The sequence below is a fragment of the Salmo trutta genome, chromosome 29 (genome assembly GCF_901001165.1).
Source record: "Salmo trutta chromosome 29, fSalTru1.1, whole genome shotgun sequence".
In the NCBI taxonomy this organism is placed as follows: Eukaryota; Metazoa; Chordata; class Actinopteri; order Salmoniformes; family Salmonidae; genus Salmo; species Salmo trutta.
In genome coordinates, this window is record NC_042985.1 from 14607612 (window position 1) to 14631367 (window position 23756).

The 23756-nt window shown below is 44.7% G+C and overlaps 1 protein-coding gene across 5 annotated transcripts in view; it reads right to left on the bottom strand.

Annotated features, from left to right (window-relative positions):
* The window catches only part of LOC115166986 (protein unc-13 homolog C-like), a 223886-nt gene that overhangs the window by 189111 nt on the left and 11019 nt on the right, over positions 1 to 23756 (bottom strand). For 4 of the 5 annotated variants that reach the window (XR_003870418.1, XM_029720977.1, XM_029720975.1 and 1 more), the window contains exons 2-6: positions 18335 to 18357; positions 17556 to 17605; positions 13828 to 13906; positions 8834 to 8839; positions 7357 to 7428 (exon numbers count right to left, since the gene is read on the bottom strand). Coding sequence is in view for 4 of the 5 variants with exons in the window: in XM_029720977.1 (XP_029576837.1) it covers positions 7357 to 7428; positions 8834 to 8839; positions 13828 to 13906; positions 17556 to 17605; positions 18335 to 18357 (230 nt within the window). In the remaining variant the exon portion in view is untranslated. The remainder of the gene's footprint in view (positions 1 to 7356; positions 7429 to 8833; positions 8840 to 13827; positions 13907 to 17555; positions 17606 to 18334; positions 18358 to 23756) is intronic. The other variant, XM_029720976.1, reaches the window with a different exon arrangement.

The window sequence follows — 23756 nt, forward strand, 5'->3', positions numbered from 1 at the left end:
AAGACCAGGAACACATGGTTGTGTATATCAACCAAGCACTGCATGCCATTCCAGGCCATAGCCTCAGCCTTACTACTACAGCCACACAAACACCCTGTTTTGAATGAGTGTGAGTTGATTTGGGTTTGTTTATTGATTGGCTATATTAAATGTATATTCCAGTGTCTTTCTGCTGATAGGTGGAGAGGTCAGACATATGAATGCCCCTAGTCCACCATGTGGTCCACAGACTATCAATCAGGCTCACACACACACTCATGGACGCATGCACGAGCGTGCACACACACACACACACACACACACACACACACACACACACACACACACACACACACACACACACACACACACACAGACACCCACACACACAGACACACACCCACACACACAGACACCCACACCCACCCCCACACACCCACCCACACACACAGACACCCACACACACACACAGACACCCACCCACACACACAGACACCCACACCCACCCCCACACACCCACACACACAGACACCCACCCACCCACACAGACACCCACCCACACACACAGCGCCACCTCTAGCCTTTTGGGGACTCTAACCGAGATTTGGTTTTACATTTTTGTAATTTAGTAGACGCGCTTATCCAGAGCGACCTACAGTTCGTGTATTCATCTTAAGATAGCTAGGTGGGACAACCACATATCACAGGCATAGTAAGTACACTTTTCCTCAATAAAGTAGTTATCAGCAAAGTCAGAGCTAGAAGGAGGAGGGGGATCTAGTGGAAGTGTTGGTTCAGGAAAGTTACAATAGTTTACAAGTTTACAAATACTTTTCAGTTGTCAGCACTCAAACAATGTGATGTGTGCTCTAAACAACTATTGGCTAGTTATTCTGTATTTAAAGAAACGGGCGGGGTATCGGTTGAGCCTGCTGAAACAATTGGATTAGATCAAGCCGCTCTCCCTCTGCTCTCATTTCCCCAGACCGACAAGCGACTCTGTTTCACTCACTCACAGTCACTCATCTTCCCTTCTCCATACATCGTGTGTGAATCAGAATTCATAGCTAGTCATTGTTGTTCCATCTAGTTCATTCCTGTCGATTTTGCTGAGGCCATATGGTTGTTTTTATCTGACTACTGTGCATTGTTTAGTTGGCCTACTTTGTCTGTCTTTATAATTATTCCAATGCTGGCGACGTCTGTCGTTATGTCGTGATCCAAGCCCATGCTTGCTTGCTATAATTATTTATTTTCCTCAGGCATGTTTACTGAGCGACAGGTCATTAGAAAATACATTTTTTAAAATGTATTGTACAAATGTTGATGCATAAGTGTTGCTCCTCTCGAAGGTGAAACAATAGATGGGGCAAGTGAATTAGCCTACCTTCATCTAAATCTGTGTCTGGAACAAATGCAGGCAGTAGTAGCTAGCCATGCACTAGTAAGTAAATGAGCATTTTCATCTATCGGGGTCGTTTACCTTTGAACAATGTGTGTGAATGAGTGAAGGAACATAACAATGTACTCTGAGCTGTGATAGCTCAGTAAAGTATAGGCTTTACCGGCATTTAAAGCTCATTTCTGGGTTTTCCGATCACAAGTGGATCTGATTATGAGTGTCAAGTGTGATAAAACGGACACGACTACCAGTAGGACGAGATCAGCACACATCTATTACCTACCTCGGCCAAAACATCAGCACCACAGGTGACTTCCATAAAGCTGTGAACGATCTGAGAGACAAGACCAGAAGGGTCTTCTACGACATCAAAAGGAACATACAGTTTTACATCCCAATTAGGATCTGGCAAAAAATACTTTAATCAGTTCTAGAACCCATTACCCTCTCAGACTGTGAGGTCTGGGACTCGAATACCAACCAAGATAGCACAAACTTGGACAAAAAACGAATTGAGACTGAATGCAGAATTCTGCAAGTACATCCTCTGTGTACATCGTAAAACACAAAATAATGCATGCAGAGCAGAATAAGATGATACCGGCTAATTATAAAATACAGAAAAGAGCCATTATAAGCATGTCCAAACCTTCCATAACAAGGCCATCACCTACAGAGAGATGAACCTAGAGAAGAGTCCCCTCAGCAAGCTGGTCCTGGGGCTCTGAACATAAACACAAACACACCCCACAGAGCCCCAGCACAGCAACACAATTCGACCCAACCAAATCATGAGAAAATAAAAAGATAATTCTTTCCAATGTGTCAAGTAATTAATGAAAAAACTAAGTAAACTGGAATGCTATTAGGCTCTAAACAGAGAGTACACAGTGACAGAATACCTAACCACTGTGACTGACACACAATTAAGGAAAGCTTTGACTAAGTACAGAGCATAGCCATGCTATTGAGAGAGGCCGGCGTATACCTGACTCTCGAGAGAAGACAGGCTATGTGCCCACTGCCCACAAAATGAGGTGGAAACTGAGCTGCACTTCCTAACCTCCTGCCAATGTTTGGACATATCAGAGACACATACTGTATTTCCCTCAGATTACACAGACCCACAAAGAATTTGAAATAAAAAACACATTTTGATAAATTCACATATCTATCTATTTGGTGAAATACCACAATGTGCCACCACAGCAGCTAGATGTGTGACCTGTTGCCACTAGTGAAACACAAATGCCATTGTAAATACAAACTAAATGTATCTCTCTATTTCTTTTCCTTTCTTAACTCAACTACATTATATATACAAAAGTATGTGGACACCCCTTCAAATTAATGGCTTAGTCAATTAATTTCAGCCACACCCATGGCTGACAGGTGTATTTAAAATCGAGCACACAGTCATGCAATCTCCATAGACAAAAATTGGCAGTAGAATGGCCTTACTGAAGAGCTCAGTGACCTTCAACGTGGCACCGTCAGGATGTCACCTTTCTAACAAGTCATTTCGCCAAATTTCTACCCTGCTAGAGCTGCCCTGGTCAACTGTAAGTGCTGTTATTGTGAAGTGGAAATGTCTAGGAGCAACAATGGCTCAGCCGCGAAGTGGTAGGGCACACAAGCTCACAGAACGGGACTGCTGAGTGCTGAAGCACGTAGCGCGTAAAAATCGTCTGTCCTCGGTTGCAACACTTACTTCCAAGTTCCAAACTGCCTCTGGAAGCAACGTCAATACAATAACTGTTCATTGGGAGCTTCATGAAATGGGTTTCCACGGCCGAGCAGCCGCACACAAGCCTAAGATCCCCATGTGCAATGCCAAGCGTCGACTGGAGTGGTGTGAAGTTCGCTGCTATTGGACTCTGAAGCTGTGGAAATGCGTTCTCTGGAGCGATGAATCACGCTTCACCATCTGTAAGTCCGACAGACTAATCATGGTTTGGCGAATGCCAAGAGAACGCTACCTGCCCCAATGCATAGTGCCGACCATAAAGTTTGGTGAAGGAGGAATAATAGTCTGGGGCTGTTTTTCATGGTTCGGGCTAGGCCCTTAAGTTTCAGTGAAGGGAAATTTTAAAGCTACAGCATGGAATTATATTCTGTGCTTCCAACTTCATGGTAACAGTTTGGGGAAGATCCTTTCCTGTTTCAGCATGACAATGCCCCTGTGCACAAAGCGAGGTTAATACAGAAATGGTTTGTCGAGATCGGTGTGGAAGAACTTGACTGGCCTGCACTGAGCCCTGACCTGAAATGGAACGCCGACTATGAGTGTAATCTTTACTGTTCATTTCTGATTGTTTATTTCACTTTGTTAATTATCTATTCCACTTGCTTGGGCAATGTAAACATGTTTCCAATGCCAATAAAGCTCTTTGAATTGATGTGCGTGCATGCATGTGTGATGTGTGTGTGTGTTTCGCTGTGATCAGCCGTGCTGCTGGAGAATGAAAGCAGAGGCTTGAATCCCTAGCGAGTGTTGCCAGCCACTGTTCTGAAAGAATCAACGGGTGCAGTAAATTTGCCTTTTACAGTGTGAGAGAGACGTAGAGAGGTGACATACTGCCCTCCCTGACATGACGATGATTTCGCTATTGAGTACTTCTCCTCCCTCTCTCCCTCTTTCTCTCTTCCTCTCCCAGCCTCCTCTCCTCCATCCCTTCCCTCCCCTCACTCTAATATAAATTACTGTACTCCCTCTCTCTCTCTCTCACACACACACACACACACACACACACACACACACACACACACACACACACACACACACACACACACACACACACACACACACACACACAGGTCTCGCTGCTGATGTAAGGTGGTGCTGTTGCAGCCAGCCTCTGCAGGCCACCACAGGGCCTTAATGACAACAAGTCTTACAGCCACAGGCCGTCCAGCAATCCTCACACACCCACTCACATACACTGGGTCCTGAGAGAAATGACTGGTGTTTAATCTGAGGAGGTTGTGAGGAGGCAGCTGCAGAGCTGCATTTTTTTTATGTAGAGATGTCCAGTTCTGAAGATGGACACACAGACAGTCATCCTCGGCCTGATCTTTCTGCTGCAAAAAGCAAAGCAGATAAAGATAAAAGAGAGAGAAAAGAGAAAGAGAAAGAGAGAGAGAGAGAGAAGAGAAAGAGAGAGAGAGAGAGAAAAGAGAGCAAGGTGCTAAATAAAAGAGACGGAGAGAGAGAGAAGAAAGATAGATATAAAAGAGAGGGAGAGAGAGGGAGGGCAAGCGGGAGAGAGAGGGAGGAGGGTAGTAGGCTAAAACATCTGTCCTGAGTGGACTAGCTTGTCAATCTCCCTGCTGATGGATTAATGACATCCAAGACACCCGACTGGCTCACTGTGACGCCGTCACTGCGCTCTCCTCTCCTCTCTTGCTTTTTTTCTTTCCTCTTCTCCTTCTCTCTCATCCGTTTCTCAATCCTCTCCCATGCCCCTCTCTTCTCTTCTCCTCTTCTCTCCATTACCACTCCTCTCCTCCTGCTCTCGTCTATACCCTCTCATTTCCTCTAATCTCTCTTCCCTCTTTCCTCTCTCCTCTCATCCCTATCCTCTTTCCTCTCCTTTCCTCCCTATCTCCTCTAATCCCTCGTCCCTCTTTCCTCTCTCCTCTCCTCCTTCCTCTCCTTTCCTCCCTATCTCCTCTAATCTCTCTTCCCTCTTTCCTCTCTCCTCTCATCCCTATCCTCTTTCCTCTCCTTTCCTCCCTATCTCCTCTAATCCCTCGTCCCTCTTTCCTCTCTCCTCTCCTCCTTCCTCTCCTTTCCTCCCTATCTCCTCTAATCTCTCTTCCCTCTTTCCTCTCTCCTCTCATCCCTATCCTCTTTCCTCTCCTTTCCTCCCTATCTCCTCTAATCCCTCGTCCCTCTTTCCTCTCTCCTCTCCTCCTTCCTCTCCTTTCCTCCCTATCTCCTCTAATCTCTCTTCCCTCTCTCCTCTCATCCCTATCCTCTTCCTCTCAGCAGCATATGGGTGTTTACAGTGTAATGTTCTTTTGTCAATTTAGCAGATAAAACACCAACATCTGCTCGCCCTACTTAAAACCACAAAAGGACTACTACTCCCATATGCAGCTAAACTCAGGACTACAAATCCCATTATATGCAGCTGCATTTGGGACTACATTTCCCATCCACAGCTACACTCTGGATTACAGATCCCACAATCTGCAGCTACACTAAGGACTACAGATCCCATAATATGCAGCTACACATGGGACAACAGATCACACATTCTGCAGCTATACTCTGATTAACCTTTACAGGATCGGTGACCCGACTTCAGACAGTTGAGCTAACGTAGGCTAATGTGATTAGCATGAGGTTGTAAGAAACAAAAAAATCCCAGGACATAGACATATCTGACATGGGCAGAAAGCTTAAATTCTTGTTAATCTAACTGGACTGTCCAATTTACAGTAGCTATTACAGTGAAATAATACCATGCTATTGTTTGAGGAGAGTGCACAGTTATGAACATGAAAATGCATGAATAAACCAATTAGGCACATTTGGGCAGTCTTGATACAACATTTTGAATAGATATGCAATAGTTCATTGGATCAGTATAAAACTTTGCACATACACTGATATCTAGTGGCCATCTAGTGGCCAAAGTCTAAACTGCGCCTAGGCTTGAATAATTCATTATGGCCTTTCTCTTGCATTTCAAAGATGATGGTACAAAAAACACATTTTTATCTTTGTATTAACTTTTGCCAGATGTAATGTTATATTCTCCTACATTAATTTCACATTTCCACAAACTTCAAAGTGTTTCTTTTCAAATGGTATCAAGAATAATAAATAAAAAGGGGGCGGATCCTTAAGAGGTTTACACAGGGGTTTTCAAAACTCTCCTCGGGGACCCCCAGCCATTATATTTATTTGAACAATTCTAAAACTATCACACCTGATTCAACTAGCCAACTAATTATCAAGACCTTGAATAGGTTAATCAGGTGAGCTAGTTCAGGGCTACAACATAATTCCTAAACATCTGAGGGTCCCTGGGGAGAGGTTTGAAAACCACTGAACTACACGACTGTAATACAGTAAACTACATTACTGTAATAACAATATAATGAACATGACTTTGACAGTGTAATAACGTTACCTACAAACGTTATACGTTAACGTAATAGTTACCTACAAGAATGGCCATTTCTGTGATAGACTGTATTGTGATAGACAGCATTACTGGTACGGCATTAGTGATATTAGGAAATGTAGCATCCCATCCAACTATCTTTATTTATTTAGTGGGAGGAGAGGAATGGAGGGAGGGAAGGAGATGAGGATTGCAATCAATTAAAGCAGAAAGCTCTGGAGGTCAGCGGAAAGGAAAACAAATTCTCCCTCCATCGATTAAGATCTCTCTCTCTTTCTGATTCTTGTACAGCACAGCACAGCAGTGTTCATCATTAAGCAGATTGTCTCTCAGAAGCATTACTCTCTACCTGTTCATTCCTACTGTACTGACAAGCTAATATAGCTAATCTACTCTCTACAGTGATGAAACAGCCTAATCTAGTCATTTAGTCTGACCATATCTATCTTCTAGCTGGACACTTCCTGGACAGTTCCAGTACAATGCCATGCAGCTCTTGTGACATTCATCTCTGAACACACACACACACACACACACACACACACACACACACACACACACACACACACACACACACACACACACACACACACTGACAGTTTTAACACGGCTGCAGGGGTCCATGTCTGTATGTGTCAAAGCCCCCCAACCCCCAACTCTGTGTGCCCCCTTAACACCCCCCCCCCCACACACACACACACACACACTCACTTCCTCAAACCGTGGCAGTGCTTTTGCCTTTATGCATGGCCATCACATTAGTCCCTCCCCCTCTTTACCCCTGGGTGATCTGATTGTCCAGTGATTTACATGCAGGCAGTGAGTGGGGCGACCTACCAGGTCCTCGTTGTTCAGGGTCGATCTAGTCACCAGGGCGAACGAGATGCCTGCCTTTCGAGCAGCGAGAGTCTGGGAAAGAGAGAGAGAGGGGGGAGTAGACAGAGAGAGATAGAGAGAGAGAGAGGGGGGAGTAGACAGAGAGAGAGGAGGTGTAGACAGAGAGGGAGAAAGATAGAGAGAGAGAGAGGGAGAGGAAGAGAGAGAGAGACAAGAAGAGACTAAATTAATGCAACTAAGAACCATGACACAATATTAATAATCAAACGAGGTGGTTTTCTAGCACTGCAATAGGATTGTCACTGTCCTTTAGAAGCAGTATTTTGACCTGAGCACTATGGGAGCTGCTCAAAAGTAGTGCACTCTATAGGAAATAGGGTGCCATTTGGAGTCAGCTCAGAGAGATTAGCCCTGTCTATATCTAATCGGTTAAACCTTACTGGAGCAAAGAGATCAAACTCATCTTCAACTACTAACTTAGTTTTGTTTCTGTGCATATCTGACATGGATTCATGACTTTGTAAGATAAACAAAATGACAGAGATAGACACAGACAGAGAGAGAGAGAGAGAGAGAGAGAGAGAGAGAGAGAGAGAGAAAGAGCAGGTGGGTGAGAGAACGAGAGAGAGAGAGAGAGAGAGAGAGAGAGAGAGAGAGAGAGAGAGAGAGAGAGAGAGAGAGAGAGCAGGTGGGTGAGAGAACGAGAGAGAGAGAGAGAGAGAGAGAGATAGAAAAGAACCAGCACTCTCTCAGTTTGTCTGGTCTGGGGCTTCTCTGTTTGTTGATTGGTTAATCTAGTTTGTTTAATCAGCCTGTGCACAGCCAGCCCTATCTATGCTCTCTCTGGCCTCTGGCTCTCCTTTGGGGACACTGACTGAGGCAAAAAAGACTACGGTGTCACAAACTAATCTTTGTCTTGTTCGCGGCCATAACAGCCAGACCAACTGAGAAGATAAGAGATGGAGTAACAAAATAATAGTCTGCACGTCCCGGCCCCAGCCATCACAGACCCTCACGGAAGGGGATAAGTGATGGAGTAACAAAATAATAGTCTGCACGTCCCGGCCCCAGCCATCACAGACCCTCACGGAAGTAGACCTGGGTTCAAATGCTATTTGAAAACTTTAAAATATTTTGACTGTTTTCTTTAGTCTTTCTGGAGTGCAAGCTGGTCGGGGAATGGGGTTAGGAATTTTGGGACTATTCTATCGGTCCATTAAGCCATGCAAGCTCAATCAAGCACAGATCAACAATTTACAAATGATTTCAAATCGTGTTTGAACACAGGTTTGTCACAGAAACACAGCTCTCTGTCCGATTCAGACATCTCAGGATGTCTACTACAAAGAATGTACCTCTAGCGAGCTTCTTGTTCATTATCAAGGCCATAACAATAAGTGAAGACAGAGAGAAATAGAACAACTTACCCAGATATATTTTGTATAGCGTTATTATTTTGTAAAGGGCTTTGACTTACCATAGCCTGATGGTTTCCACAGATGCAATGAAAAGAAAAAGCAAGAGATGCAATTAGAAGCTGCCTGTCTGGCAGGCAGACATGGGCATTATCTCAAATGGCACCCTATTCCCCATAAAGTGCACTACTTTTGACCAGACTCTATAAGGATTTGGCCTATTGTCTATATAGTGCATTACTTTTGACCAGGTCCCACAGGGCTCTAGTCAAAAGTAGTGCACTCTCTAGGTAATAGGGTGCCAGGGCCGATAGTAGTGCACTATAAAGGGAAAAGGATGCCATTTGAAACGACGCCTGATGTCACACAGAGAATAGCCACAGCATGGTTGAACTGAGAGCTTTATAGCTAAGACACTCTGTGACATGCATTACAGGTCAGCTCTATGGAACAATTCATCTCAGTCATTTAGAGTTCTACAATCTATAGAATCATATTCTTTACATGCATTAAACATTACAGAATTGCACTCATGCTTGGTATTTGAAGTGTTGGTCTAGGTACATGTATAGGTCCAGGTGTTTTGTTTCCTGACCACATGACCTGACCAGGAACAAAACTACAGCTAGCTATCACCGCTAGCGCCCAGAGTCTTTCCTGGTCATGTCTTGTGGTCTGGGAAGAACTCCTGGCCCCATCTCTGTAGGATGAAGCATTTCATCATAATATTTCCGCTGTCACTTCTGCACGTTAGTTAGTCTGGTAGACACACCAACAGACGAACACCAAACAGGACAAACAGGTACACGCAGGTACAGGTACGTTTACAGTGACGCCAGTTGGACTTTACACCACTGACTTATACACAGTACACTAACTAACTAACATGTACATTACATAGTAACATTAATATCCACTAAACAAGAGTGTCGGGAGAAGATAGATAGATATAGTTAGATAAATATCCTTATACTAGGGCATTAGTAGGCAACCCTGGTCCTGGAGTGCCAGGTGTGTAATGGTTTTAGGCAATCACTGAACTGATCAGTTAGCTCAGTTGGTCAGGTGAAATGCCTAGTTGGAACAGAATCCTGCAGTACCTGCAACACTCCAGGAACAGGGTTGTCGACCCCTGTGCTAGAGGAGAGCCTGGTGCCACATCTGCATGTGCTCTAGCCAACTCTCATGAAGTCTGTTGTCATGGCCACCATACACACACAGTATACAGTATGTTATGTTGGCTAAAGCACATACAGGTCTGGACCAAATGTATATTAGAGGAGCTTACATTACAGATAGATAGGAAAATGCAGATGGACAGCTGACAATATTGACTCAGTCTTTACCATCATCTAGCCCGGGGGTGGCCAATCCTTCTCCCGGAGAGCTACTGCAGGTGCAGGCTTTTGCTCCAGCCCTGTTCAAGCTAACACACCGCATTCAGCTAATCGAAGGTGCCGATGAGGCAGCTGATTAGTGGAATCAGGTGTGTTGGAGCAGGGCTGGAGTAAAAAACAGTGGGCAAAGTTGGTTGATATGATGCCATCCTTACAACCAGTTTACAACCAAAACAACCTTGGTTGTAATATAGTTGTAATGACGTGATATTGGTTTAAATTACATCACAATAACAGTTTGGTTGTAATCTTGTTTTATTGAAACAATTTCAAATTATTTATTCCACTGGAAAATATGTACTTGTTGTAATATGGTTGTAATTACATCACGCTGATTGAAATGATGTCATTACACCCAGTTTATAACTTTTCAACGAGTTTTGCCCACTGGGAAACCCAACCTAACCTCTTGATGTAAATGTGTCTTTCTAGGTAGAATAAATGTGCCGACAACACATTTCCTACAAGGTCGTGCCCTGCACACATTTTCGCCTGGAGGTTGGGTTGGGGAAGCCTGCATGCCCAGTAGGTCTCCAGCCAGCAGGCTGTCCGGCCCAGGTCTAGCCATGTCAACAGCCCAGCTATGGTAAAGATCCATGGGGCATCCATGACCATGGTGTTGTGTTGGTTCAGCCATGTTTGCGGCAGCCATGGGTTCTGTAAGCAGGGGGATGTCACCTCTACATGAACCCAGAGTGTTGATGTAGGTGTAAGTGGTCAACATGCACAGCTATTCTGCTCGGGTTGCTGCAGGCATTATTAAGTAACAATACAATCTGAGTCAGGCATTACTAGTACATATTAAAACCCTGAGTTCGGATGTTACTGAGTGTTGAGATATTTATGGTTAGCTAAGAAGTCATTTTAAATATCTATTTAAATGTAAATATGTTTTGCATCCCACTGTGATTGGTGGGGATCCCTCCTGTCCCAGCCAATCAGATCGCTGTTGCTGCCCTGAAGCAATCCCACAGCCAATGGCGGACATTGACAGAGGAGAGACATGAGAGGGGGGACCAATTAGAACAGTGATTACTGACTTCATCCTGGGGGGGGGGGGGGGGGGGGGGGGGGTAAAAGGTTCTTCTTACAGTGTTGCTTTTACAATGATTTAAAAGCCTCAGAACAGTTAAATCAGAAGTCAATGAAGTCCTCAGATAGATATATTTTTGGGTTGAGTTGTCAACATTTCAAATAATATTACCTAATTGTCTTGTTCGTTCAACTCCTGCCTGCCAAGCAGTTAAAATGTCAAAGTTTGGGCTTGGAGGGTTCGCCTGAAATCTGACAACTCACTGAAAAATATCCCCCATAGCTGTTATGGGTCTGTGTAAGGAATGGCAAATATCAAATATCCACTCAAAACCCCAGAAACAACAACGACAACCTCATACTCACCAAGACATTGTTGGTTATTAATTTTCATGAGAAATATGGACAAATACAGCATCAACTCATGTTCTTCACTGTGTTATAAACAGTTATCAGAAACTATATAAGCCTTAAATTAACATCAAACTAATATATTATAATTTCTACCAGATGTACTTTTTCGCCAGGAATGAAATTGAAATATTGTACTTGGATACTAAGAGCTCAGAGTGTGTGTTTCATAAAATTCCCTTTATGGTTATTATGCTCTATGTTAAAGGTTATATTGTATGTATAATATCTCAATAGGGTGGTAAGAAATCAAACCTGATATGGAAGATAATATATGATGAATTATGTAAACAGACACTGAAGCACAAGAAATACTTCACCAACAGTTGAACCCATCACTGCTACTCCTACGACTACTACTGCTACTATTACAACAACTACTACTACTACTACTACTACTACTATACTGCTACTCCTATGACTACTACTGCTACTATTACAACAACTACTACTACTACTACTACTACTACTACTACTACTACTACTGCTACTACTACTACACTGCTACTACTATTGCTACTACTACTACTATAATGCTGCTACTACTACTACACTGCTGCTACTACTACTACTACACTGCTACTACTACTATTACTTCACTGATGCTACTATTACTACTACTACTACAACACTGGTACTAATAATACGAATACTACTAGTACTAATACCACTAAAACAACTACTACTACACTGCTACTACTACTACTACTACTACTACTACACTACTACACTGCTACTACTACTACTACTACACTGCTACTACTACCACTACTACTACTGCTGCTGCTGCTAATACAACTACTACTACTACACCTACTGCTGCTGCTACTAATACACTGCTACTACTGCTGCGTCTACTAGTACTACTACTACTGCTGCTGCTAATACAACTACCACTACTACTATTACTACTACTGCTGCTAATACATTGCTACTACTGCTACTACTACTACTACTACTGCTGCTGCTAATACACTACTACACTGCTACTACTACTACTACTACTACACTGCTACTACTACTACTACACCTATTGCTGCTGCTTCTAATACACTGCTACTACTGCTACTACTACTACTACTACTGCTACTACTACTACTGCTGCTAATACACTGCTACTACTGCTACTACTACTACTGCTGCTATTACAACTACCACTACTACTATTACTACTACTGCTACTATTTCTACTGCTACTACTGCTACTACTACTACTACTACTACTACTGCTACTACTACTACTGCTGCTATTACAACTACCACTACTTCTATTACTACTACCGCTACTACTTCTACTGCTACTACTACTACTACTACTACTACAACAATCACTACTACTGCTGCTGCTGCTGCTACTACTACTACTACTACTACTACTGCAACAACATCTAGTACTACAACTACTATTGACTGCCCTACTACACAAGTATTACTACCTACTGACTGAACTAACAGAGAAACCATCCTACCAGGGTTGGGTTCCATTACATTTCAATTAATTTAATTTAGGTGATTCATTGATATTCAAAACTAGAAAAATCCTTATTGAACGTAAATAGGGACTGAATTGGAAAGGAATCGGCGCCAACCCTATCCCAGCATGGTAGACTGCACTAACACATTGTGTCCCCCAAATGGCACCCTATTCCCTTTACGATGCACTACTTTATAGTTCACTATAAAGGGAATAGGGTGCAATCTGTGATGAAGCCATTGGTAAGACTGTAGACAACTCTACCACATCATTAATATTCCATAAATTGCAATAAAGTATGGGCCTCAGTTGTCTGGGCCTCACGATATGTTCACACAAAGCAAACTGTACAGTCCCATCAATATGATGAAACACGCTGGCGTTCAATAACACTGCTCTCTCTTTCTCCACTAACTAACTGTAGGATGACTTACGACAGGCTAGCAGTTAGATTTGACATCCGATCCTTTCCAAATGGCACCCTACTCCTTTTCTAGTGCGCAACTTTTGACCAAGATCCACAGGGGACCGGTCAAAAATAGTGCACTATGTAGGACATAGTGTGCCCTTTGGGACACACACATACAACACAACAGACTCCAATGTCAGGCAGGGGAACAACAACACAACCCCAGCTTGTCTGGCTGGTGCTGTCGTTTCTGTAATGTAGAAACAGTCAGACAGTCCCACCAACCTGCCATAATATAATTCACACAGAACCTTGTTGAGGCAGATAACTCACCAGGTCTCGGACAATAGGTAAGGTCCTCTTGCGGCGTAAATCTGGCATGCTGTCAATGCCATAAAGAATGCAGCCAGCTCTGTTGGAAGCAGACAGGTTTAAGGCCTATTAATATCATAATAATGCCGTGTAGAGGGGGGCACTACCAGGCTAAACAGGGGAATGGTGATTTACAAAGGCTGGCTAACACACAAGTCATACCTCATGCTCCTTTCTCACCCTACGGGTTTCCCTGCTACCCTGCCTGACCAGAGGGCCCAGGCTAGGGATATTCTGGCAAGGGATATCCCATCTCTCTCTATCTGTCTCTCTATCGCTCTCTCTGTCTTGCTCTCTCTCGCTGTCTGTCTGGGTGTCTCTCTCTGGGTGTCTCTCTCTCGCTGTCTGTCTGGGTGTCTGTGTGTGTGTGTCTCTCTTTCTCTCCGTCTGTCTGGGTGTCTGTGTGTGTGTGTCTCTCTTTCTCTCCGTCTGTCTGGGTGTCTGTGTGTGTGTCTCTCTTTCTCTCCGTCTGTCTGGGTGTCTGTGTCTCTCTTTCTCTCCGTCTGTCTGGGTGTCTGTGTGTGTGTCTCTCTTTCTCTCCGTCTGTCTGGGTGTCTGTGTGTGTGTCTCTCTTTCTCTCCGTCTGTCTGGGTGTCTGTGTGTGTGTCTCTCTTTCTCTCCGTCTGTCTGGGTGTCTGTGTGTGTGTCTCTCTTTCTCTCCGTCTGTCTGGGTGTCTGTGTGTGTCTCTCTTTCTCTCTGTCCGTCCGTCTCCCCCTCTCTCTCTCTGTCCGTCCGTCTCCCCCTCTCTCTCTCTCTCTCTCTCTCTCTCTCTCTCTCTCTCTCTCTCTCTCTCTCTCTCTCTCTCTCTCTCTCTCTCTCTCTCTCTGTGTGGACTGGTAAGGTAGTGTAGCAGACACATTCAGCAGGTGAGAGGAGACACTTGTCAAAACTGACAGGACACTACTGTGAGCTGGCGAGAGCAGCTTTAAATAGCAATGACCAGTTGTGTGTGTGTGTGTGTGATATGTTAACGTATGAGTCACTGTTTCTGTGCTGAAACAGACTTGTTAACGTTTGTCTGTCTGTGTGCGTGTGTGCATTCATGTGTGTGGTGCAACTAACTCTCACAGTCTCAAGTGAGAATTAGACGTTCATTCATGTTTCTGAGAGGCTGGGTGGAGAGAGCCTGGGGAGAGAGGCTGGGGTAGAGCGACTGGGTAGAGAGACTGGGTGGAGAGACTGGAGGAGAAGGGCTGGGGGAGAGAAGCTGGGGGAGAGAAGCTGGGTGAGAGAGGCTTGGGAAGAGACTGGGGAGAGAGACGGTGTGGACAAAGACTGGAGCAGAGAGGCTGGCTGGAAAGAGACTGGAGGAGACCAGCAGGGGGAGAGAGGCTGGGGAGATAAACTGTGGCGAGAGACTAGGGAAAGAGACTGGGGGAGAGAGACTTGGGGGAGAGAGACTTGGGGGAGAGAGACTGGGGGAGAGAGACTGGGGGGAGAGAGACTGGGGGATAGAGACTTGGGGGAGAGAGACTTGGTGGAGAGAGACTTGGTGGAGAGAGACTTGGTGGAGAGAGACTTGGTGGAGAGAGACTGGGGGATAGAGACTTGGTGGAGAGAGACTTGGGGGAGAGAGACTTGGGGGAGAGAGACTTGGGGGAGAGAGACTGGGGCAGAGAGACTTGGTGGAGAGAGACTGGGGGAGAGAGACTTGGGGAGAGGCTGGGGGATAGAGACGGGGGAGAGAGACTGGGGGAGAGAGACTTGGGGGAGAGAGACTTGGGGGAGAGAGACTGGGGGAGAGAGACTTGGGGGAGAGAAACTTAGTGGAGAGAGACTTGGGGGAGAGAGACTTGGGGGAGAGAGACTGGGGGAGAGAGACTGGGGGGAGAGAGACTGGGGGATAGAGACTTGGGGGAGAGAGACTTGGGGGAGAGAGACTGGGGAGAGAGACTTGGGGGAGAGAGACTTGGTGGAGAGAGACTTGGTGGAGAGAGACTTGGGGGAGAGAGACTGGGGCAGAGAGACTTGGTGGAGAGAGACTTGGTGGAGAGAGACTTGGGGAGAGGCTGGGGGAGAGAGACTTGGTGGAGAGAGACTGGGGGAGAGAGACTTGGGGAGAGGCTGGGGGAGAGAGACTTGGGGGAGAGAGACTGGGGGAGAGAGACTTGGTGGAGAGAGACTTGGGGAGAGGCTGGGGGAGAGAGACTTGGTGGAGAGAGACTTGGGGAGAGGCTGGGGGACAGAGAGATTAGCTGGGCCACATCAGAGTCAGGGACTGGGCTGGGGGAGAGAGACTTGGTGGAGAGAGACTTGGGGGAGAGTGAAGCTGGGCCACGTCAGAGTCAGGGACTGGGCTGGGGGAGAGAGGCTGGTTGGAGAGAGAAAGGGGGACTGGGGAAGACTCTAAAAAGAGCTCTTACTAGAGTGTGTTGTAGATTTTGTGACAGGCTTAACAATAGTTTTCCCCTGACAATAACTATCTAGAGCACCCGTCTTGATTTTGGGACACAGCCAATGACTTCCTGGTGTAAGTAAATACTGTATAACTGAAGCTGCTAGTGCCTCTCTAGTTAAGTATAGGCTAAGTGGAGTGAAGTTTGGACTGGCTGTCTGTGGGTGGGGATGGAAGGCCTGAGGGTTCAGGACCAAATTACAGCTCTCTCCCCCAAAGCTCCGATGTGTTAATCAGCTGCCCACAGAGACATTAAGCAGTCTGCTTCAGCACAGAAACAATGACTCATACATCAACACACACACATAGAGAGAGAGAAACACACAGTCAAGCAAGCACACAGCATAAACAAACAAACACACAGACCCACAGTATATTAACACACATACTATGTGTGCAGTATGCCAGCCAATGACGGAATGAGAGAGAGAGAGAGAGAGAGAGAGAGAGAGAGAGAGAGAGAGAGAGAGAGAGCTGAGGGGTGAATAAATTGAATGATCTGAGAACAAATGTACAAGTTAGGGAGAAGGAATAGAATCAAAAGAGTTCTACCAATCTAGAGCAGACCCGACCCAGACCCAGACCAAGGGTTGGCGTTCTGCTAAAGCAGAATTGTATATATTTTAACAATATAGGGGGCATCCCAAATGGCACCCTACACTCTTAGAAAAAAGGCTTTCAAAAGTGTTCTTCGGCTGTCCCGATAGGTGAACCCTTTTTAGTTCCAAGTAGAACCCTTTCTGTGGAAAGGGTTTTACATGGAACCCAAAAGATTTCTACCTGGAACCAAAAAGGGTTCTTCAAATAGTTCTCCTATGGGGACAGCTGAAGAACGCTTTTAGGTTTTAAATAGCACCTTTTTTCTAAGAACGTATTCCTTATAAAGTGGACTACTTTTGTTGAGGGCCCATATGGCTATGGTCAAAAGTAGTGCACTATGGAATAGGGTGGCATTTGGGACACCCCCCTAGATGCACACCTCTCGTAGAACATTGAAGTGCATTAATTTACAAATTCAGTTTGTTCATGGACAGAACATTAACTGTCAAACACCAATTTGAATATAGTTGCTCTCTTGCAGCTGTACGGCTGCATGGGTTGTGGAAAGAAATAACAATTTTATCTACGCAGACTTTGGGAAACCTTCCATGTTTAGTCGATGTGAATGTCCCAAATGGTACCCTATTCCCTATATAGTACACTACTTTTGACCAGAGCCAGTAGGTTTCTGATCAAAAGTAGTGCACTATATAGGAAATAGGGTGCCATTTGGGACAGCCAGAAGTCACTCACCCTCCGACAGCCTGTAGGCCCAGTACTTTGGGATCCAGCACATTGAGAGGCTGCAGAGAGAAGAGAAGTACAACATCACACAGCTAAACATACTGTGGCATGGAACCATTCACAAACACGCACACACATTGACAGCATGTGTGTGTGTGTGTGTGTGTGTGTGTGTGTGTGTGTGTGTGTGTGTGTGTGTGTGTGTGTGTGTGTGTGTGTGTGTGTGTGTAGAGGCTGAGTAGAGTACAGGGGCAGGGATGGAGATCCCCCTCAGGGCAAGTTGAGAATTATTCAATTTTAATGTGATTTCCTGAGCTGGTATTCAACACTAAGACAATATAATATGTAATTCATGGTGCTCAAGGCCACAATTTGTTTTATAACACTTCATCCTCTCTGATCCCTTCCCCACCTAAACACAAACACACACACAAAACAAACATACATTTGGAAACGGACGCAAGCACACACAGAATCGACGCACACACGTGCAAACAGACACACAGATACTCACACACACACACACAGTGCTGAATACAAGACGTTACCACCCAAATCATTCAGAAAGAGAAGGGATAGAGAAACATAAACAATCAACAGTAAATGTCCACAAGGCACATGTAGCACTTTCAAATGCAACTATGACATGGTCACACACACACACACACACACACACACACACACACACACACACACACACACACACACACACACACACACACACACAGAGATGGAAGGAGGGAAGTCATGTGGGTCTACATGAATTTGATTAAACAATGATTTTAAACCTTGTTGTGTGGTGGAGGTTTTTCTGAAAAGAGAAAGAAGGAAAGAAGCACAGGAAGTTAGACAGGAGCTTCTTAAACAGTCTGAAACTAGATACAATAATACAGTACATGTGGTTCTGTCTCTAAATACATACAGTATTATACATGTGTACAGTCCCATAACTAGATACAATACTATGTGGTTCAGTTCAGTCTCTAGCATGAGTTCAGTTCCTACCAGAATAGATATAGTACTACATATAGCACTATATGATACAGTACTATAGATGTGGTTCAGTTCAGTCTCTTACTACAGTACATAGACACAACCATATCTGGTGGTGGTCCTGTTGCTCAGTTAATAGAGCTTTGTGATTTATGTCTATAAATGAAAAGCCCTCTACAAATGCAATTTATTATTATTATTATCATAATTATTATTATCATTAGCAGCAACGCCAAGGTCGGAGGTTCAATTCCTGCAGGGGTCACATACGCATAATAAAAATACATGCACTCACAGGAATGGAAATCCCTTTGGATAAAACATCTGCTAAATTAAAGTGGTATATAGGGATAAACATATTTCAGTACTATAGAGGTGTTTTTTACTTCAGTTTTTCCCAACAAATTTATACAGACAGAGAGACAGAGTCAGTTTGTGCCGGAGGGATAGTAACTATGAATAGACACATACTGTACTGTAACACAGTGAAATAATCCAGTTTCTGCCCCATACAATGTACAATAGAAATACCTATGTACAATATACTGAATTAGCTGGAGTCACACCAATGTACAATGTACTGAATTAACTGGAGCCATACCAATATACAATGTATTATATGGAGGAATGACAATACAATACACTAATACATGGACTGATACTGTAAGTTATTTAGCAGATGGGAACTTTGAAATTCTGTTAGATATAGTGTTGGTGGTAGTGTTTTTAATAATGCCGTGCACTGCATAATTTAACTGACAGAAAATGATTGGCGGTGGACAGCGGTACACTAACCCAATGATTACTTTAGGGTTATGGAGAGACATAAAAGTTAACTAGAAACTTCCTTTAAATAAACAGGGCTACAGCGGACAGTGTCCCTGGTGTTGAACCATTGATGATAATGTTGTAGTCTTAAAGAGATAGCGCTACACAGTACAGGGCAGTGTAATGACTTCACTATTGATCTGCCACTGATAAGTGTCAGCATAATCAAGATCAAATACTGCCACACATAAAAAACAACACTCGGTGATATACTAGGACTAAGTCCTCCAGCAACATTGACAGAGGTAGTGATACATTGTTGCATCCCATTGCCACCCTATTTCCTATATCGTGCACTGCTTTTGGTCAGGGCCCATAGGTGCCAATTGGGATGCAGTCACTGTGTGAACTAGCATTGTTTACAGAAGACAGGTCAGCGCTAGGTGCCACTGAGAGACCTCTGTCATCACCGTACAGGAAACCCCAGACTCTGAACACACTAGGAAACTATAGATCAGGAAAGAGTTCAAACATAACAATGGAAATGCCATGGAAACGCCACACACTTGTCCCTCATGGGGGATAGATCAAAAATCTCCTCATTGTCGCCCATAAAAGTTAGCCTATACATTTAAGCTATTGTTAAATTAAGAGTATTTCACACTATGCTGGTAAAAATGAGCATACAATGTTTGTATGTGTGTCAACCCCATTACGTGTTAATGTCATTGTCACCAATCAACTGCATTACATATAAAAATGACTGCAAATACCACCACCAATTTCTATATGGCTAGCTTATTTAAATGAGAGTCGGCATTTAGCAGATTTTTTTTCTAAACCTGAAAGGACAACTTCTAAATATTATGCAGCATGCAAATCAGATTTTATTAACCATATTGTGGGCCTGTTAGAACACATGAATCATTACAGATTTGACTAATATCCACTTTGTTAAATCATCTTTTTTGAATGGGTGCCAATGACAGCATCCTTGTTCTGTCCCCCACTGGACTCAATGTGCCTCTTTAGCCATGTTAAGATCAGTGAAGCTACTATGATAGCTACAGCTACTGTAACATAGGAAAAACGAATGCAGGTCTGCCAAGTATACAGGGACAGCTAAGATACAGTAGGTGCAGCAATGTCTCGTCCTGACCCTAGTAAGTTGTCATTTTCTATTGTAGAGTAGGTCAGGGCGTGACAGGGGGTGTTTGGTCTTTTTCTATGTTTTCTATTTCTATGTTTAAGTTCTAGTTTTTCTATTTCTATGTTGGGATTGTTTGGGTTGATCTCTAATTGGAGGCAGCTGATCCTCGTTGCCTCTGATTAGAGATCATATTTAAGTAGGGGTTTTTCCTCTTCTGGTTTTGTGGGTTATTATCTTTTGAGTAGTGTTTGTTTCTCTCTGCGTCACGGTTTGTTGTTTTGTTAGTTCAAGTACTTAGTGTATTTCATTACGTTTCACGAATAAATAAATAATGTGGAACTACAAACGCGCTGCACCTTGGTCCACTCCTTCAAACAGCCGTGACAGAATAACCCACCATAAAAGGACCAAGAAGCGTGGAAAAGAATGGACCTGGGAGGAAGTTCTGCACGGCACGGGATCCTGGACATGGGAGGAGATCCAGGCTGGATGGGATCGCCTTCCATGGGAACAGGTGGAGGCAGCGAGAGCAGAGCAGCGACGAGAGGAGGCACGATACCAACGGCAAGGCAAGTGCGAGAGGCAGCCCCAAATACATTTTTGGGGGGGCACACGGGGAGATTGGCAGAGTCAGGTTGGAGACCTGTGCCAACTCCCCGTGCTTACTGTGGGGGGCGAGCGACTGAGCAAGCACCAAGTTATGCTGAGCTATTGCCCGGTGCGCTCGGTGCAAGCTCTTCACAGGTGCGCTGTGCTAGAGTTGGCATTCAGCCAGGAAGGAGTATGCCTGCTCAGCGTTCCTGGTCTCCGGTGCATTTTCTCAGCCCTGGTTATCCTGCGCCAGCTCTATGCACGGTAACCCCAGTTCGCCAATACAAACCTGTGCGACCTGTCACAACGCCTCGCGCTTGTCGGGCAACGGAGGTTATCCAGCCAGGACGGGTTGTGCCAGCCATAAGCTCCAGATCTCCAGTTCGCCTCCACGACCCAGTATACCCTGTGCCTGCGCTGCGCACCTGGCCTCCAGCGACGCTCTCCAGTTCGGAGCCTCCAGCGACGTTCCCTAGTCCAGAACTCTCAGCGACGTTCCCTAGTCCGGTGAGACCTATTCCAGCTCCACGAAGGAAGCCTCCAGCGACGTTCCCTAGGCCAGAACTCCCAGAGACGTTCCCTAGGCCAGAACTCCCAGCGACGTTCCCTAGTCCGGTGAGACCTATTCCAGCTCCACGAATGAAGCCTCCAGTGATGATCTATGGTCCGAAGCCTGTAGAGATGATCCATGGCAAGAAGCCTGTAGGAATGATCCATGGCCCGGAGCCTGTAGGGATGATCCATGGCCCGGTGCCTGTAGGGATGTTCCATGGCCCGTAGGCTGTAGAGAGGATCCATGGCACAAAGCCTCCAGTGATCATCCAAGGCACGGAGCCTGCAGTAACGGCCTACAGCCCCGAACCTCCTGAGACGGCCTGCAGCCCCGAACCTCCTGAGACGGCCTGCAGCCCGGAGCCTCCAGCGGCGGCCTGCAGCCCAGAGCCTCCAGCAATGATCTACAGTCCGGTTCCGACGACGACGGTCCGGTGGTACTAGAGCAGAGGGATTAACGGGTGGAGCGAGGATTACGCCCTGAACCGGAGCCGCCTCCTCTGCTGGAGGTTAAGGTTATGTGGACTGCTTTTGAGCCGCCATAGACAATTATCACCCTCCCTACCCTCCCTTTTTGTTTTGTGGTTTCTTTTTGTTGGTTATGTTGCATTCGGAGTCTGCACCTTTGGGGGGGGGTACTGTCACGTCCTGACCCTAGTAAGTTGTCATTTTCTATTGTAGGTCAGGGCGTGACAGGGGGTGTTTTTGGTTTTTCTATGTTTTCTATTTCTATGTTTAAGTTCTAGTTTTTCTATTTCTATGTTGGGATTGTTTGGGTTGATCTCTAATTGGAGGCAGCTGATCCTCGTTGCCTCTGATTAGCGATCATATTTAAGTAGGGGTTTTTCTCTTCTGGTTTTGTGGGTTATTATCTTTTGAGTAGTGTTTGTTTCTCTCTGCGTCACGGTTTGTTGTTTTGTTAGTTCAAGTATTTAGTGTATTTCATTACATTTCACGAATAAATAAATAATGTGGAACTACAAATGCGCTGCACCTTGGTCCGCTCCTTCAAACAGCCATGACAAGCAAATCTAGATACAGCTAAATACAATTTGTCTAGCAGCAAATCTGGAAACATAGCACAGCTAACATAGGTACAGCTAAGATGCAGGAAATCTAGGTGCCACTAAAAGCTAACGCAAATCTGGGTAAGTTCTAGCAAGGTCCAGCTATGCCACTGAGACAAAAAACAATGGCGTTTTAAAAGGTTATAAAAAAGACCCACATAAATCACTGGAAAGGAAACAAAACATAATCGATTTTTAAGAGGAAAGCTGATATGTTGTCAGCAACCAAATTGAGATAACAGTAAATCCAGCTAGTGCGATGCAGAGTAACACTTATGGTCACACAGGGCATTGATCTGAAGTCAGTGACGCAACTAGCCTGCTGCAAGCTAACAGTTTAACTAGGAGACCTAGCAAGCTGCAAGCCAACCATCACCAAGCACGACCCCTCCAAACACCTAATTGTATTTGTTACATACACAGTTTACAGCAGGCATAAAAGGTGCAGTGAAATGCTTGCATACTAGCCTCAACATTGCAGTACAATAACAATGAAAAGTCACAAAAATAACAAGTAATTAGAAGAAGGTAGCATGCATAGTAATAAAACATATGTTCACAATAGGATATATAGTATACATTATGAATATGCTAAGTATGACTGTGTTACAAATATAAAGTGGATAGTGTCTTGGTCGCACAGTTGAATAAATCGACTATAATACAACAGAGCATGGTCACGGAGGGCATTGATCCAAAGTCAGTGAAGCAGCTAGCCTGCTGCGAGCTAACAGTTTAACTATGAGGCCTGCAAGCTAACCATCAACAAGGACTGACCCTCCCCTACAGGCTAACAATACAGTATGACCAGCAGCAAGCCTTCTGCAGGCTAACAATACAGTATTACCAGCAGCTAGCCTTGATGCAGGCTAACAATACAGTATGACCAGCAGCTAGCCATCTGCAGGCAAACAATATAACCAGATGATAGCTTTCCTGGTAACAATACATAATGACCAGCAGCTAGCCGTCTTCAGGCTAACAATATAACCAGAAGCTAGCCTGCTTCAGGCTAGTAATATAATCAGGTACTGAAGCTCTTCTCATTAGGAGCCTTAGGTTTTACGCCATATTCTCCATCCCACACAC